We start from the raw sequence: 16779 nt of genomic DNA, 5'->3' as shown, positions 1-16779 counted from the left end.
TCACGAATTCCGAGATTATCAAACGAACGATGTCGGTACACCTTCGCGCAAGATAAGCGAGGCAGCGCATAGTGTCCTGGTCAAGAAAATTCGGTCCTATATGCTTCAGATCTTACCAGTTGTTCCTCTTTATAGTCATTATTCTTGTATATGTGTGTACTTTGTGCTGTACCGATGTGTTTTTGACATTTCTCTTCAACCCCCACGATCTATTTGTTTGTTTGTTTGTTTGTGTGTTTGTTTGTTTGTTTGTTTACTCCTGCAATTGATTCTGTGTAATTATTTCGAGAAGGAATACCTGTAAAGCCAGTGTTAAAATCTATACATGTCCCACTGAAGAATGTTTGCACTGATACTGGTTGTCGAAAAAAAAAATGAGAATGGATGAAAGAAATAAAATGGGATTTTAATATTGGTTATAAGACAAGTCACATAAAATGTCGATGTTTTTGCATATTTTTCTTTTAATAAGTAAGTAGAGAAAATATATCACTTAAAAGGAAAAATTCCACTCTTTTCAGGCACTAATCCGAAATGTAGGGCAAAATCAGTTGTGCAAATGAAAGAAAAAGGGTACATACATCTTAATGTGCACCATAAAGACACCTTGGTTTAATAGTACATGGGCATAATAAAGACACCTTTGTTTTAATAATAGCACGTGGGACACTTTTTTTGAGAGTGGGCGTAATTTTAGAAGTTTTGGAGCGGTGAGATGAAAGAGGTCTTGATTAATGAGTGGACGGCTCTACGTCTGCCTATAAAACATCGTGGTCTGAACACAGAAGCTCGTTAAACGACGGCTTACCAAATTGTTCGATCATTGTTGTGAACATGGCATAACCCGCACCTAACGGTACTCAATATTCGCCAATCCCAATTTAAGACATCTTGACTGCAGCAGAACAAAGATTAGGCCAAACCAGAAATCTTTGGAGAACGAAAAAGGGTTGTGGTTTGTTTGATGTCATCATTTCTACGGAAAAAAAAAAATGTCTTGCATTTTATAGTTGCTGTCTACATTATTTGTGCTGATTCTATTTCGAACGAATACCATAATGATGTTGTTAATTACGAATGGATTTTTGTGCTCTTTCGGACTTGATTCACAAAGTTTGCATTTGCAAGTTATTAAAGTTCTTGTAGGCCTACTTAACGGATATTGCCAAGAAATTCGTTTTCGGCTGATCGTGAGTTTATGTCACTCTGAAGTATAACTATTAGGAGAATAAAATGATCTTTTTTCTTATTTTTTGTGCGTGTGTGTGTGTCCCAAGGTCATACTCACTTATATCATTACATATTACATGAGCATCTCTATAATTTATGTACTAATGAGGATCTGCCAATGTTTGTCCCAAAAGCATTGCCACCGAATAGTGCACACACACACACACACACACACACACACACACGCACACACGCACACACACACACACACACACACACACACACACACACATTAGAAAATAGATACAGGCTTTGAGAATAGATACAGGATATTTCGGCTTACGATAGATCTGAGCGCCGACGCGACAAACCCACTCCCCCGCACTCGCGTCTGCCAGATAAAGCGGGACGCCCGACCTCGTAAACACCGATACACCTGAACCGAACAAGCAAACAATGTCCTTTTTTTCTGGCTGCGCGCTAACTTTGGCGGTCAACCACTGTGTAGTGAGGATCATCTCTTTGATGAATTCTTTTCATCTTATGCAAACACACACAATCCACTAGTGTTATTATAGCTATGTCCATACGTGCGTGTGCTTGAGTGCATGTATGCATAAATTCATGAATATGCATTAAATGAGAAATACGCCTTCTTATACACACGGTGTAAGTCGGGTACAAATTCATGACGGTACAGTAGTGGGACGGTATACATTACGGTATATAAATGAATGAGTTTCAACAAAAAAAAATCGTATTTTTATGAAAACAAAATACACATTCCCTCGACTTCTTACTAGCATGCGTTAATAGGCAATTAATTTCCACCTGTATTATGAAGAAGAAGAAGAATGAAGGGTTCTTTCATTCCACTTTTCTGACATCACGAACCGATTTGGCCTTCTTATTCACAGAAGACGTCACTTGGATTATTGACCAAAACTTTAAGAATTCATATCTTTTCAACAGATTGTTCAATTTCCCTATAATGTCACCAATGTGTTTTACTAATACCTCTGCATTCTCTGAATCCATAGATTGTATTTAGGGTGAACTCCCCCTTTTGGGTAGGGCAGATAGGCAGAGCAAATGTGCATTCATTACTAAAGCATGAAACTTTTTCAAGACTTATTATATGCCATGGGATTCATTTCAAGTTTGGGAGGTAAAGTCTGATTTGACCTCTGATGACCTCGAGAGGTCAATGCCCTCAAAACATCAGAATATTGATGTTTGGCGTCGCTGGTTAATGATATTTGCGGTAATAGATGTACTGTGCGAAAAATTCATTTTTTTTTACACATTGGCATTGTCTTCATATCCCACAAAGCATTGACAGGTTTGAGCTACCTTTGACCTCAGAAGACCTTGAGAGGTCAATGACCTCAAATTATCAAAATATTGATATTGGTGCCATTTGTTAATAATACATATGTTAATGATGTACCAAAAATTTATTTCCTTCCTCTTACAGATATCATTACTATGGCATCGGGATTAAGGAAACCAGCGCCTACTATCACACAGTGTACTCCACCAAAGGATTGACGAGGTAGGATCGCTTGCTACCATGATACTGAAAACTTTCATCCGTCTATTTAAGCCATAAAGTTTCACAAATATATTTCAGTTTTTTGGGGGGTGCTCTACTGTTTTCGCACTTATACATGTACAATTTTATGTGTTGTGTTTTTGTTTATAGTGCTTCATAAAGAAAGAAAACCAAGTCTTCTATAGTCATTGATTTACATGTTTGTGTAGGTTGCAGATTAAATAGCAAGGGTTCTCTAATTGCTAGATTTATAACCGGTTATTGATTTTGCAACACATTTCACAAAATTACAGTGCTTGAATCTTTCTCAATAATTGGTAAATCGTCGTGAATGTCTTTTCAGCTTTGTACCTGTTTACGTTAACTTGTTCCGTCTAATCTTTCTCCAGTATAAGTCATAGAGTGAAAATGAAAGTTGCCATCTTGTATTATAATGACAAAATGAATACATTAGTAATAATTTGTTTTTTCTCTGCATGATGTGCCAATACTGTTTATCTTTTCTTTTGTAAAGAGGAAAGTAATGAATGTATGCATCACGATGGTTAGAACATCACCAAGCATGAATGTTATAGTTTTAGTTTGGTGTTGAGGGTTTTTTGTTGTGTGTGTGTGTGTAATAATGTCTGCTTTTGTTAAGCCCAAATTGTAAAGCTTACGAAAAATGTTTTTACTTCGATTTTTTATAGACTGAGTCGTTCTTTTTCCTCCAGACATTTTTTATCGTCTACAATCCAAACTCACAAAACGAAGGTATTGGGCGGCACAAACAAAGAAAATCCCGATTCTATTGGAATTTTGCGTTTAATAAATTGAATATCAATTACCACCATTTAATGATAGTCAACATGGCTGTGATTTCTACACTTATACTTTCTGTGATTAGGGTTGGCACGATCAAAGGGGGTTATTTGTATTTATTAAGGATTCAGAAAAAAATAAATAAATGGAAAAAGCACGATACACACAATAGAAATCTCACAAAAAGCCAGAAGTGGTAAAGAAAAAAACAAAGAATTCGACAATACTATTTTTTTCTCTCTCCCTTCTTTATTCTGCATCTACAGATTTTCAGGGGCGCGGCTGAAAAATGAGGTAAGAGTCATAAAGTTTGGCTTATAACTTTGTTAATTATGAATCTGTCTTCATCTAAAGTATTGCTCGCGAATTACCTCCCCATCTTTAGTATTTTAACAAAGAAAACATCAGTTTTTCTTACGTGACTTACAAGAATAAGAATACCACTATGATCTCCAAACATTTAAGAGTCCACCTAACCGTTATTCAATCAGTATGTATCCTTAGGTCAGTGATCATACGGTTATTGGGTGACAGAGAGAAAGAGAGAAAAAAAAATCAATATCACGGAATGAAGTAACACCTCGAAGATCAAACAGAACACAGAGTCGTAAGTTTGCGCTATTAAAATCACCGCCGTTCACAACGTGCAAAAGAAAGAAAGAAAGAAAGAAAGAAACGTCCACATGATAGAGCGCTGTCGTATTAGATCTGGAGGTTTATCCCGGCGCAATATGTCTCGTTTATACGAACTATACCCCATGCAATATCAAGTGCATACGTATAGCTCTGTTGACCAAAGTCCTCACAAAGCTGGTATTATCGGAGCGCCGACAAACAAAGACGCCGAGAGCTCCGGCTATGCAGCGGAGCCAGCCAGCGGTGGTATGCCTCAAGAGCGTGGCAGCCAAAACGGATGAATGGTAGTGGAGTCTCAAGTACTTGTAATTTAGCCGTGTCCGCTAAATTGTTTTACTCGCCGCCTGTTCAGTTAATGTGGCCGAAAGGGAGAGTACCATAATTGTATAGTGTCGTATACTGTAAAAATCCTTGCACAAACGCATTCCTACCACCTTTTCATGTAAAAGCATGAATTAATCTCATTGCAAGGATCACCTGCCATTTTAGTGATTTATTATAGTGCGGGGCAGCAAATATGTCGGATAATGTGTCTATGTTTGCTGTCACTGGCAGACTGTATTCATGCAGGGATGTATGTGTGTTTTGATCGTGACGTTCCAACACTCTTAATGTTGTACTTTATCTCCTTCGGACCTTCTTTCTGCATTGCTTTTGTACATAAATTATGGTGTACGAAGTGGTATATGAAATGTAATATATGAAAAGGTATATGAAGTGGTATATGAAATGTAACATATGAAAAGGTATATGAAGTGGTATATGAAATGTAATATATGAAAAGGTATACGAAGTGGTATATAACATGTAATATATGAAAAGGTATATGAAGTGGTATATGAAATGTAATATATGAAAAGGTATATGAAGTGGTATATAAAATGTAATAGTATGAAAAGGTATATGAAGTGGTATACGAAATGTAGTGTATGAAAGGGTATATGAAGTGGTATATGAAATGTAATATATGAAAAGGTATTTAATGTTTGACCGCAGAACGGCTAAGGCGCCATTTTTTTTTTCTTTATCATAAGTAAAGTCTACTGGAAAGGACCAATTAAACCTTTCCCGTGTTATTTCATTTTGAAATAACAAGGAATATTATTGAAGTTTTGATTTGAAATGTAAAAATATAAGTTGTTTTTATGTTTATAGTAAATATCTCAAATACAGCAACTCTTCATAAGTATCACGTATGTCCGCGTATGTGTGTATAGATTATGCATACATCTATGTATAATTATTATGTTTTAGCTATTTATCTATTTAAGTAGACCTATATGTGTATACATGATATGTAGAATAGAATGAAAAACAGACCATCACTTGGAGAGCCAAAACCGTTTTTGAGGCTATAAAGTTCCCAATGAAATAGAAATGCGCAAGAATCCTCTACAATTATCTTTAACCACCATCAAAAACTAGTCACCTGTTCCTTATACCACTACGCACCTACGAAATACAGTAAACAGATAACAAACGAGCAAACAAACAACAAAGAAACGGTAGAATAGTTATCAAAGTTTCTTTGCTGAAGTAAAGAAAAAAAAGAATCCAGAACAAAAAAAAAAACACTTCCTTGAAGGGTGAAGTTACACAAAGATGTGGGACAATCAAGAATTGTAAGAGAAGTAATTTGTCATCCAGGTATTTCTCGAGAAATGCTGTTCATGATAAGAGGGGAGTACTGTATTGCTTATAGCGTATCTATCTTCTCTCCTTCTGAAACATGTAAAAAAAAATATGTATATATATATATATATATATGTATATATGCATAATTATTATCTTCTCTCCTTCTGTCATCTCTCCTCTATCTATCTATCTATCTATCTATCTATCTATCTATCTATCTATTGTAGTGTACCTATCTATCTATTTATCTATCTATGCATCTATCTATGCATCTTTCCATATAATCCTATCTCTCTATATCCATGCATCTATCTATCTGTCTATCTACCTATCTATCTATATCTATCATTCTATTTCCCTCCTCTGCCTCCCTCCTCTGCCTCCCCCCTATCCCTTTTCTGCTCTCTCTCTCTCTCTCTCTCTCTCTCTCTCTCTGTATCTCTCTATCTCTCTCTCTGGATCATCGATATTCAACGACCATACAGCTCGGTGATCATAGTAATGTGTTTCATAATGGCTGGTAGTGTACATCAGCTGTGCAGAGATGACTGATCGCGCTACATCGTTGTCCCGTGGAGACAAACCAATTGTCCCTATACCAGAAATGTCACGTGAAATATCGTGGTTTCTAGCAACTCCACGTTAGTCTGGTTGCTACGAATCCTAGCAGGTCTGTGGCTGCTAGGTCTCTTTGCAGCAGTATTCCCTACCAAGCAACGCAGTACCGCCTGCTTTTTTGCTATGTGCATTTGTTTTGGAGAGCGCGTTGAGGAAAGATGCAGCGCGCTTTCGCTGAAAACTGCGGGAGCCTCGCAACGTCCACTGTGACGCTGGCCGGTTAAAGCCCAGCAACGGAGTGGCGACACTTGCTTCCAGTGACTGGGGACGGAACATGATGCTTTATAGATCCACTGTATATTCAGAGTGGTATCACATCTCGTTGTAGCTGGGATGTGGAGCCGTTTGGTATCTAAGCTTTACAGCCGAATGCTGCGTTGTCACGCTGATATTCAGCCAAAGTTACTCGGCAGGCAAGGAGCGTTAGTGTTTGATGGTCCAGTGATCTAATTAGACAAGTCATGTAGTCAAAACACGTGGATAATAGACTTCACTGTGTCAAAACTCGTGTACGTATACATAGGAATGCAAACAGAATTAGTGACAACTTCTAAATTGTAATTTACATTGCGTCCGATAAACTAATACACATTGTAATTTCTGACTGATTTCCAACAAATATAAAATCATAATTATAGCTTCCATTTACTCCATGCTGAGTTCTATAAAAGACAACAACTGAGGAGATGCGAAGAAAGACACATACTTGTCATTTTCTGATTTTCTGGTCAAATACACAGTCTGTTGTTGAGTAAGGATGGTGCATGTAATGCTTCAAAACAGCAATAGATGAAAATATATAGATAATATTATCTTTGTCTATTTGTAGCATTGGCATCTACTCAGTTCCTTTTTTAATTCTACGAACATTTGCCGGGGTGTCTTGCATGAGCATTCTCTTGAATATTACTGAAAAATAGCAGACAAAACTACGTTTTTTAATAAAGCAGAGTTGAAATTTTACTGATGTATTTGTTGATGTTTTACTCTAAACATCAATAGTATAAATTAGGTCATCTTGGGTGCCATATTGGAATTTTTATCTCATTCCAAATACTAGCTATAAAAGGCAGCACACACAGTTGGTCCATAAGTGGAAAATGCAAATGAATCAAACTCTGCAGGATTCTTACAGCATTAACCCCCCACCCCATTGGAAGTAAGTTTTCTATTCTCAAGGCAGTAACCATTACGCAGGGTATCTACGGGTTCTTTCTTAAAAAGATAGATAAGTATGATTTATATAGAGTGTATTCATGTCAGCGCAAGTTTGTTTATTGTTTACCTATAAACGTACATTGTTTTTCATATCCAACTTGACGCATGACTTTTCAAAATAGTTAACGATTTTTTTTTTTTTTTTTTTTTTTTTTTAACGCAGGTATATCTGCCTCTTTTCAAGTACAGGTGTGTATTTGCAAATTTCGTGGTCAACTGATTCAATACTGATTGCTAGCATCTATTGGTTGGCAGACTTATTTTTGAATTATCGCTATATTAACAACAATAGAAAGAACGACTAGGAAAAAAACCGCTTCGATCAGCGTCCTGTTATTATCTTCTGTATCACTCAAAACACATTTTAATCAACACTCAAGTATGGAAAGTGACAAAATATTAAAGTGTAATATTGGTATTCTGTTGAGATAAAAAGGGCTTTTCCCCAAGGGTTACCTTATTCACAAAGGCGACCTGCCATTATGTCTAGTAAGGTGGGCGTCGAACTCATGACGGCAGTAATGAATGTAACATGTCTGAAATGGCGCCATTTTATCGGCATTACCCTTAACTCATTTAAAAGAGGTGGGTTTTTTCTCCATTATTCCCCTTTTGGATTTACTTGCTCGTGTTTAAGATTCAAGTGAGTAACTACATGCACTCTCGTCAATCCTTTCTCTTTCTCTTTCCTTCTCTTCTTCCCTCCCTCCCTTTCTCTCTCTCTCTCTTTCATATTATATGTATATGTATATGTATATCATACATGTATATATATATATATATATATATATATATATATATATATATAGGCCTATATATATACCATTATATGTACCATCCATATATACCATATATCATATTATGAACTAATGTGTGGGTGTGTTGGGATGTGTGTACGACGTCAGCATTTTAACTATAACTCATAATAGGTCGAGTTGCTGATACCTGGAAACTGTTTTTTTTTTTATTATTACGTTTCAGGCGTATTCCTTAAGTAGCGATAACTCGTTTCCTGAGGATCATATATTCTTCAAAAACGAAACGCCATGGCTGTCAACAACATGATATTCAAGGCATGATATTCCTGCCTGTTTATTGCGGTTTTCGCAATGAAAAAGAAAATAGAAAGAGAGTAAGAGAGAGAGAGAGAGAGAGAGAGAGAGGAAGAGTAAAAGGGGAGAAGAGAGAAATTACAAGACTGGGAACGCGGACGTAAAATAATCCTTTATTGGGATATTCATCTTCGCGTGTGCAAACATGCCGGGCCTCCGAGATGAATGGTTGTAAATTAGCGGCATTTTGTCTGAGGTGCTTCGCCGCTGAGTAATGGACTCCTTCCAAGCGAGCCGTTCCTGCAGTTTGCCGCCTTATCGTCGCGGCTGCGTTGCTAAGTCTACCGGGGCGATACCGGTATGCGTTCCCCCTATCGGAGCAAAAAGCGTCTTGATATGAAACGGAGGGGAGCGATATTAAAACACTATCCGTCAACAGAACACGTAGAGTTGCATCAAAAAACACTCGAAGGAGATGAATCTAGATGGAAATCCAACTCGATGGATCAACAAGATAACAGAAAGGATGGGAAAAGACCGTCCGGTTATTGATTTACGATGTTCTTCGACTTATTCTCAAGTCCTTCTCAAACTTTTCCAAATATTTTGAGGCCAGTATTATGAGGACTCATTTCTTATATGACAGAAACACTATTAATAACCTTTTTGTATAATAACTCATTGAGCAAAGAGAAAAAAAATGATAAATTGCGAAGAACCTTAGGAAGGGTGTTAGCGATGTGATTAGATCTCTTAATATTACAAAATATTATTTTGTATTCAAGATGTATAATTTTGGCACCACTTCACTGTGATAGAAATGTTGATATAGACACGATAAAGCAGAAATTTAAACGCACGCTGCGTCTTACTTGCCGACAGAAAAAAAAAAAACTAAAATCATCCAAACACGAACAAAATTCAGCAAAAGCTTCACGTCAGTTATAAAGTCTTTGATAAGAGTAATCGCATGATGCGACCGAAAAGGAAGTTGAAATTATTTTTTGTTTTCACTGACGAAAGTGTGAAAAGTATGACGTTTTGTGAATAATCACCCCTGTCAAAATACAGTGAGCTTAGTCTTAATTCTAAAATGTGTAATGTGTCTTGAACTGCAGTTTGAGTTGTGGACTGCAGGTGGCTTTGTTAACGGTGTTGAAAACAACTCATCCCTGCTTTAAAGAACACAGTGTCTTAGAGTGTGCTCACAATCTGTTCATAATAGTCGATTATGTGAAGAGCTCAAATTTTCAAACAGTGTGAAGATGATTTCACATTCTGATGTGTATTTTTGATTCACAGAGAGTTCATGATAGTGATGTTCTCTTTTATAGTGTGAAATAATGATTTCCAATGTAAATCGATGATTCACAATTATGTCCGCATTGTTAAAACTCTCGAATTAAACGTGTGGGAGATTTCACACTGTGTTCACGATATGTTCACACTGTATTTAAAATGTGTTCACACTTTGTTTCACTCACACGGTGTTTCACACTGTGAGACACCGTGTTCTTTCCAGCAGAGATATGTCACAATATGAAGACGAAAAGGTGTTATGACTCAGTGGAGAAATAAAGCACAACGACCTCTCGATCCAGGGAGGTGTGACTACGTCGTCTCATAAAACCTCCCTGGTCAATCCGAGGGTGTGGTTCAAGTTCCCCTGCCTGAAGCTATCGTGCACAAGGTCTACTCGTTAGGAAAGGACTTAAAGCTTACAGGCATTCCAAGATTCCATAACAGCCTTTCTATTTCGGAAAACAAAGTTAAATGATTATATAATTACACTGAGGCTGCGCGAAAAAAAAAAATGCTAGTGTATATTAAAGGTAATCTTCTCGACTGATATCATAATTATCCCCACTTCTCCTCCCTCATTTTTTCCTGCAAATTCACCATTAAGATGAAAAAAAAATCCAAAAACGTGTATGTCGTTTGTTGTGTTGATTGCAAGGGTTAGTCATCACATTTTCTGTTACCTTCCTGTCGTGATCACCTTTAATGTAAAGCCACCGGAAAATATTTGTTGTTGTTTTGTTTTGTTTGTTTGTTTTTGACGATTTCCAGGACAGGTAAAGACGACATTGGGAAAAAAAATGTAGTACATAGAATAGTTCGTAGAAAGGGAAATCTCGCAAAGTAGAGAAAGGAGGAAGAAAAACACAAACCGGGAATTATGAGCAGATCTTTAAACACGTTCTCGATGGTGATTAATGACTGTGTGCAGGGCTAAGAAATTGCGAGTAAACGCTCTCTCTTTACTCACGTGGCTATTAAGTAGATGATTTCAGAGTTTTTCCTGTTTTGTTTTAATTTTTTTCCGTAAGTCGGATGTGTCTTTTTCACGAGAGATGACAGGTTAAAAGATGGATCGGTAGATAACATTTTTCTTTGGAATCTAGTAGGGATACTTTTTTTATCTGCTCCTGCTGTTAATCATCTATACCCCGGTCACCATCACCATCTTTATCCTCATCCTTTTTCTGTTTCTTCTGCTTCTTCATCCCACCTCTCCTCCTTCTCCCCCTCCTCCTACTCCTCCTCCTCCTCCCCCTCCTCCTCCTCCCCCTCCTCCTCCTCCCCCTCCTCCTCCCCTCCTCCTCCCCTCCTCCTCCTCCTCCTCCTCCTCCTCCTCCCCCTTCTCCTCCTCCTCCCCCTCCTCCTCCTCCTCCCCCTCTTCCTCCTCCTCCTCCTCCTCCTCCTAGTCCCCCTCCTCTTCCTCCTCCTTCTCTTCCTCCTCCTCCTTCATCTTTTGTTGGATCCATCTCTGACGCCGTGGATATGAGGGAGAAGAAAATGTCACTTAAAATGAGCATTGACCATTACTTCAACTAAAGGGACTATTATCTTTCCTCTGTGTTTTAATCATAATTGATATTTCTAATGGTCTCCTTTTTTCATTAATACACATACACAAACCCACACATAAGTAGAGACAGATAGAGAGAGATGTACATATACGCAAATATCTAATACATGTACTATGTCTTCTATTTAGATAGATGTTGATGGAACTCATAGATAAACGAATATTCGTTGTCTATATCACTTCGAGATATAGACAGTACTATACGCTTACGCCCTTTGAAATAAGAACTGGAGTGTTTACAAACACACAGAATGGATCAATTGAATCCAGCAACATCTCAAGAAAGAAGAGGAGAATTAAGAAGAAAAATCGAGGAAAACAGAGAAAAAAAAATCCTAATAATGGGTTATCGTGGTTAAAGTGATTCAGGGTTAATGCAGATGCATCTCCACGCTCCACCACGCACTCACCGGAGGAGCTGAAGTGTAGGAAACACCAGAACACGTTGTATTACCCTCCCTTCCGAGTGTTATTCATCAACTGGCGGTACTTACGGCCCGATAGAGGCACGGCGAGCACTCAACACGAGCACGCAGGCTTCTCCCGTAAATGGTGTGCAATATGGCGCGATTTCTCGCTCGCTCGGCGAGCGCGTCGATTCAACAAAACGCAATGGGTCAAACTGTCCGCCATATCTCGCATTTCAGCTACACACGTATACAAGTGGAAGTACTAGCACGACTAGCATTGTTGTTCCTAATCTACCAAGATCGGTCGTAAATTCCCCCTTGACGCATGATATATTATGTGTTTGCTCCTGACGATGCGTGTAAATGCCCTTAACATCATTCATAATTAATGTTGGCCAACAATGACCTTGTCCATTCGTGGATATAATACTTAAAAAAAATAACGCAACCCTTTTTCTTTTCTTTTTCGTCTTTAAGTGGGCAGGAGTTTACAAAGAAGATGGCGATAGTGGTGGTGGAAGGAAAAATGCCCAAGATTATGAAGCGAATCCAAATTTGAAACGGTGGAAAGTGAAAAAAGAATATTGAATATAGTATATACTAATTTCCCTTAATCGAGAAACTATAAAGAGGATATTGTGTATGCTACAAGCTTGGCTTTTTAGTGGACACTCTTTTCCATCGTTATGATTACTTCTTCTCTTTGTTACAACGGCAAAGTGTGCGGTGTTCTTTTTTTTCGCTAAAAAACCATTCGTGCATATCATTTTGTATTATGTTTAATGATCTGTCCCTCACAACAGTGATGAAAGCCGAATTGGCACATAATACTGCTTCGTATCATGTATTCTTTTCTTGATGCTAAAATAAATAATTGAATTGAAAAATTATAATACATGATAGACATGTCGAAGTGTGTGCTTTGATGCAGCATTTCTGATGTTGTTAGCGACCCCTAACAAACGCTAAATTTTCGGCATATATATTACGACGTTGAGAGTAACAACTTTTGCGCCTTATGATAATTATAGTCTCTCTGATTTTATCTATTCTCAGGGCGGGTTCACTCGGAAGTACTCGTTATCGTCGAAGACGGGTACTCTCCTCCCGGACTTTCCCCACGCACAACAGATGGCTCTCCCGTACGCCGTGTCGCCCGAGCGGGTGAGACGAAATAAAGAGATCCTCCTGCATTATTTCTTCTCTCCCTTCCCCCTCCCCCCTCCACCCCCTCCCTTTCTCTCTCTTCTCTCTTTTATACGACACATATATGCACACTTACTCTCTTTCCTTGTTTCTTTCTTTTTTCTCTCTCTCTCTTTATATAATACGAAATTATGATGCATACTGCATAATATAATCATATTAGTTATAAATACTAAAAGTGTGGGATTAATAAGAAAAAATGAAACGTCGTCACTGATACTGCACTTAACGTACCAAATATGTTTGAAGGCATTATCAAAATTTTCACATTATTCCTCTCGTTTTCTCTTTCGTTTTCATTTTTGTCCGGCTTCATTCTCACGTTGATAAAATGGATGAACTCTTCATACATACGGAGATACATATTATACAAAGATACAAATCTGATAGTATGCCTACTCCCTTGCCTTCTGCGACTTATTCATAGACAACGATAGACATATATACACTCACACTCCATCGCAGAGAAAAATGGATATCCTCCCATCCTCCCCATTAAGAAAAACAAAATATAGATACGTATGTTTTAGATGTCTATACAATATACATGATTAGAGACGCCTGTAGTTCTTGTTTCAAGGTTCCCTGAAATACAAATGCATATTGATTTGTTTTGATTTATGATACTCTCAACATCACTTTTGCGGTGAAACGAATATCTAGAAACATTCCAATTTTTCTTCTATTTTTCTTCAGATTACTTGGATACGCTCACAAAAAATCCTTCAAAACCAATATTTCTGTTGTGACCTCATCTGTCAATCATTGCTTAAGTACTGATATGTTTAACAAAAGACAATGGAATGCACCTTCCCCTCGACTTGGCATAACTTGCATGTTCCCTCGCCATGTCTTTTGTTAGTCACATTAATATCACTGAAAAATACACATCACAGTCACACATCACATATTTCCTTTCTCTCCACCAATAGGTCGAGACACTGCTGGTGATGTACAAGACACACTCCCAGTGTATTTTGGACACTGTGATCAACTCAAGTTTTGACGAGGTACGCTTACATGAATATTCAGCAACAAGTGAATGATCAGTCAAAACAAAGACACGTTTTCTCATGGTTTCGCGTGATAAAAAAAGGAAAATCTTCAGCTTCTGTTTTGCTATTTTGTTTGTCTAGTTCTTTTTTTTTTCTTTTTTTTTCTTTTTCGGGGTGAATTTAATGCTATCTTATCCGATGTTGCAGCTACATCGTGCACAAGATGATCATGGCAAGTAATATGCTCTTGGTCATAACACGAGTTTTAGAAAGATTTTAAAGTTATTTTATGTCGCACGATACCTTTGCTCAACGCAAGCTGAAAAAGCCTTTGCTGATGATTGGGTAACTAAAATGTATAAGCATCATTCTGTTTTTTTTTTCTATTAGTATTATATCCTTTCATCTTTATATAACAATATTTTGGAGGTACATTTTTAGTCATTTGGTCGTCGCTGCATGCAGCAATTACACACGTTGTTAGACACACACATATACACTTAAAAAGAGTATTTTGATGTGCAAGTCAGCGTATATATTTATGTGTTCATGCACTATACTCATTCCATTATACCATCACTTTACGAAGAGTCTTTTCTGATCGTTTATATATATATATATATATATATATATATATATATACCTATATTATTTATATTATATTCCGTGCTTTCTTGCTCGTGTAGCTACTAGTACTCCCCCTCCCCCTCCCTCTCCCTCCCTCTATTATGCCTATCTGTTTATTCAATTCAATTCAATTCAAAGTTTATTTCATTTTCCGACATAACATATGTTTCACTTCTTTTGATAACAGAGAACAAGGTAAATAGAACATAGTGAAATGAAAAGACTGTACAATAATTGAGGACCTTTAGTAATCATACATTGTATAGTAAAAAAGAAACAGAAGTGATCGAAATGAAGTACATGTATACCGTGCGAAAAATGGAGGGACCCACTAAAAAGACAGAGCTTGTAGTGTGTGGGCCCCTCTGGAGAAGAACATTGATGGAATCGAATCATCGTAGATACAAAAGATAACAAAGTGGAAGAAGTCTGGATACAAAAGATAATAAAGTGGAAGAAGTCTGGAAGCCCACTAAAAATTAGATTACCATATATACACTTTCATAGACGCGAACAAACATGAAACAGGACTAGACAACGAGACAACTACTGAAAAAAAGGTTGTACAAGACAAACGGAATGGACAAGACTGACAAACTGAAGACAAAATAGCAGACAAAAATGCACAACAGAAACAGAAACAGAACAACAGAAACAGCGATCTTCGGCAGAAGCATGCCAAGAGAATAAGAGGATAGTTGTAGGGGAAAAGTAATATTTTGACGCCTGAAATAAGACAAGAAAATAGAAAATAGAGGGACGTATGAACAGGAGTCACATACGGAAAGTCAACTTCAAGACGCTATGGGCAAAATGGCATAGGTGACAACATTGCGAGCATCCAGGAAAAAGATACCATTAATTCTTTGAAGAGGGGACAAAGTGAGCAGGTAAGTGTAACTGAGAAAAAAGGCCAAATGGTTAATTCGGTATTGTAGAGTCGTACGATTGCAATAAAAAAGACTTCAGTCTCCTCTTGAAAGAACATATGGATGGAGCGTTTTTTATGTCTTGATTCAAAGAATTCCAATAATTTGGGCCTACATAAATAAGTGTGTTTTTAGCAAAAATCGTTCTTAAAAGAGGTAAGTGAAATTCATTGGAACGCCTAGTAGGATATTCATGAAATGATTGATTTTTTAGGAACATAGAGTCAAAAATAGACGGAAGCAAGTTATTACAATACTTGTACATAAATTGCCCTAAATTAAACAAAAACAAATCTGCAATTTTTAAGAGCTTGTTGGAGGCAAACAACATATTTGTATGAGAACGTACAGGGGAATAACAGATAACACGTAGAGCTTTCTTTTGTAAGAGGAACACTCTCTCTAATAAATTCTGATGCGTGTTGCCCCAAACTAATATTCCATAATTAAGATGAGGCAATATTAACGACGAATATAGCATAAGTAATGATTTTTGTGGAATATGAAATTTCAATCTATTTACAATGCCTATATTACGTGAAATTATATTGCAGACATTATCAACATGTGATTTCCAGGAAAGTTTTTCATCCACAATGACACCCAAAAATTTGATATGTGAGACTCTTTGTAGATGAGAGTCATCTAATACTATATTTGTACTTAAACTATCAACAATATTACTAAAAAGCATATATTTTGTTTTTTGAGCATTGAGTGATAGCCTATTGGCCCTGACCCAATTTGTCACTTTTTTCAATTCAATGTTAATTTTATGAACGAGAAAATCAATATCATTATGGGCAAAAAATACATTAGTGTCATCTGCAAAATGAATAAAAGAGAGGTCGTCGGATACGCGGCAAAAATCATTGATATAAATAATAAACAATAACGGCCCTAAGAGACTTCCCTGTGGGACACCACATTTAACTTCTCTGACAACGGAATCATTGTTTTTAATTGTAACGAATTGTTTTCTATCAACTAAATAACTCTTGAACCACTCCAAGGCCTTCCCACGTATTCCATAATGCGATAACTTATAAAGTAAA

At 37.1% G+C, this 16779-nt stretch overlaps 1 protein-coding gene across 1 annotated transcript in view; it reads left to right on the top strand.

Moving 5' to 3' along the window:
• Positions 1 to 16779, top strand: part of LOC139720802 (DNA-binding protein RFX6-like) — a 52153-nt gene that overhangs the window by 13528 nt on the left and 21846 nt on the right. The window contains exons 5-8 of the mRNA XM_071632140.1: positions 2648 to 2725; positions 3793 to 3820; positions 13024 to 13131; positions 14106 to 14183. Coding sequence (XP_071488241.1) covers positions 2648 to 2725; positions 3793 to 3820; positions 13024 to 13131; positions 14106 to 14183 — 292 coding nt within the window. The remainder of the gene's footprint in view (positions 1 to 2647; positions 2726 to 3792; positions 3821 to 13023; positions 13132 to 14105; positions 14184 to 16779) is intronic.

Source organism: Diadema antillarum, unplaced genomic scaffold, assembly GCF_040938485.1.
Source record: "Diadema antillarum isolate AM-2024a unplaced genomic scaffold, OU_Dant_1.0 scf00000133, whole genome shotgun sequence".
NCBI classification, from domain to species: Eukaryota; Metazoa; Echinodermata; class Echinoidea; order Diadematoida; family Diadematidae; genus Diadema; species Diadema antillarum.
The sequence above is the reverse complement of the archived record's forward strand: the minus strand, read 5'-3'. Positions and strand labels throughout refer to the sequence as shown.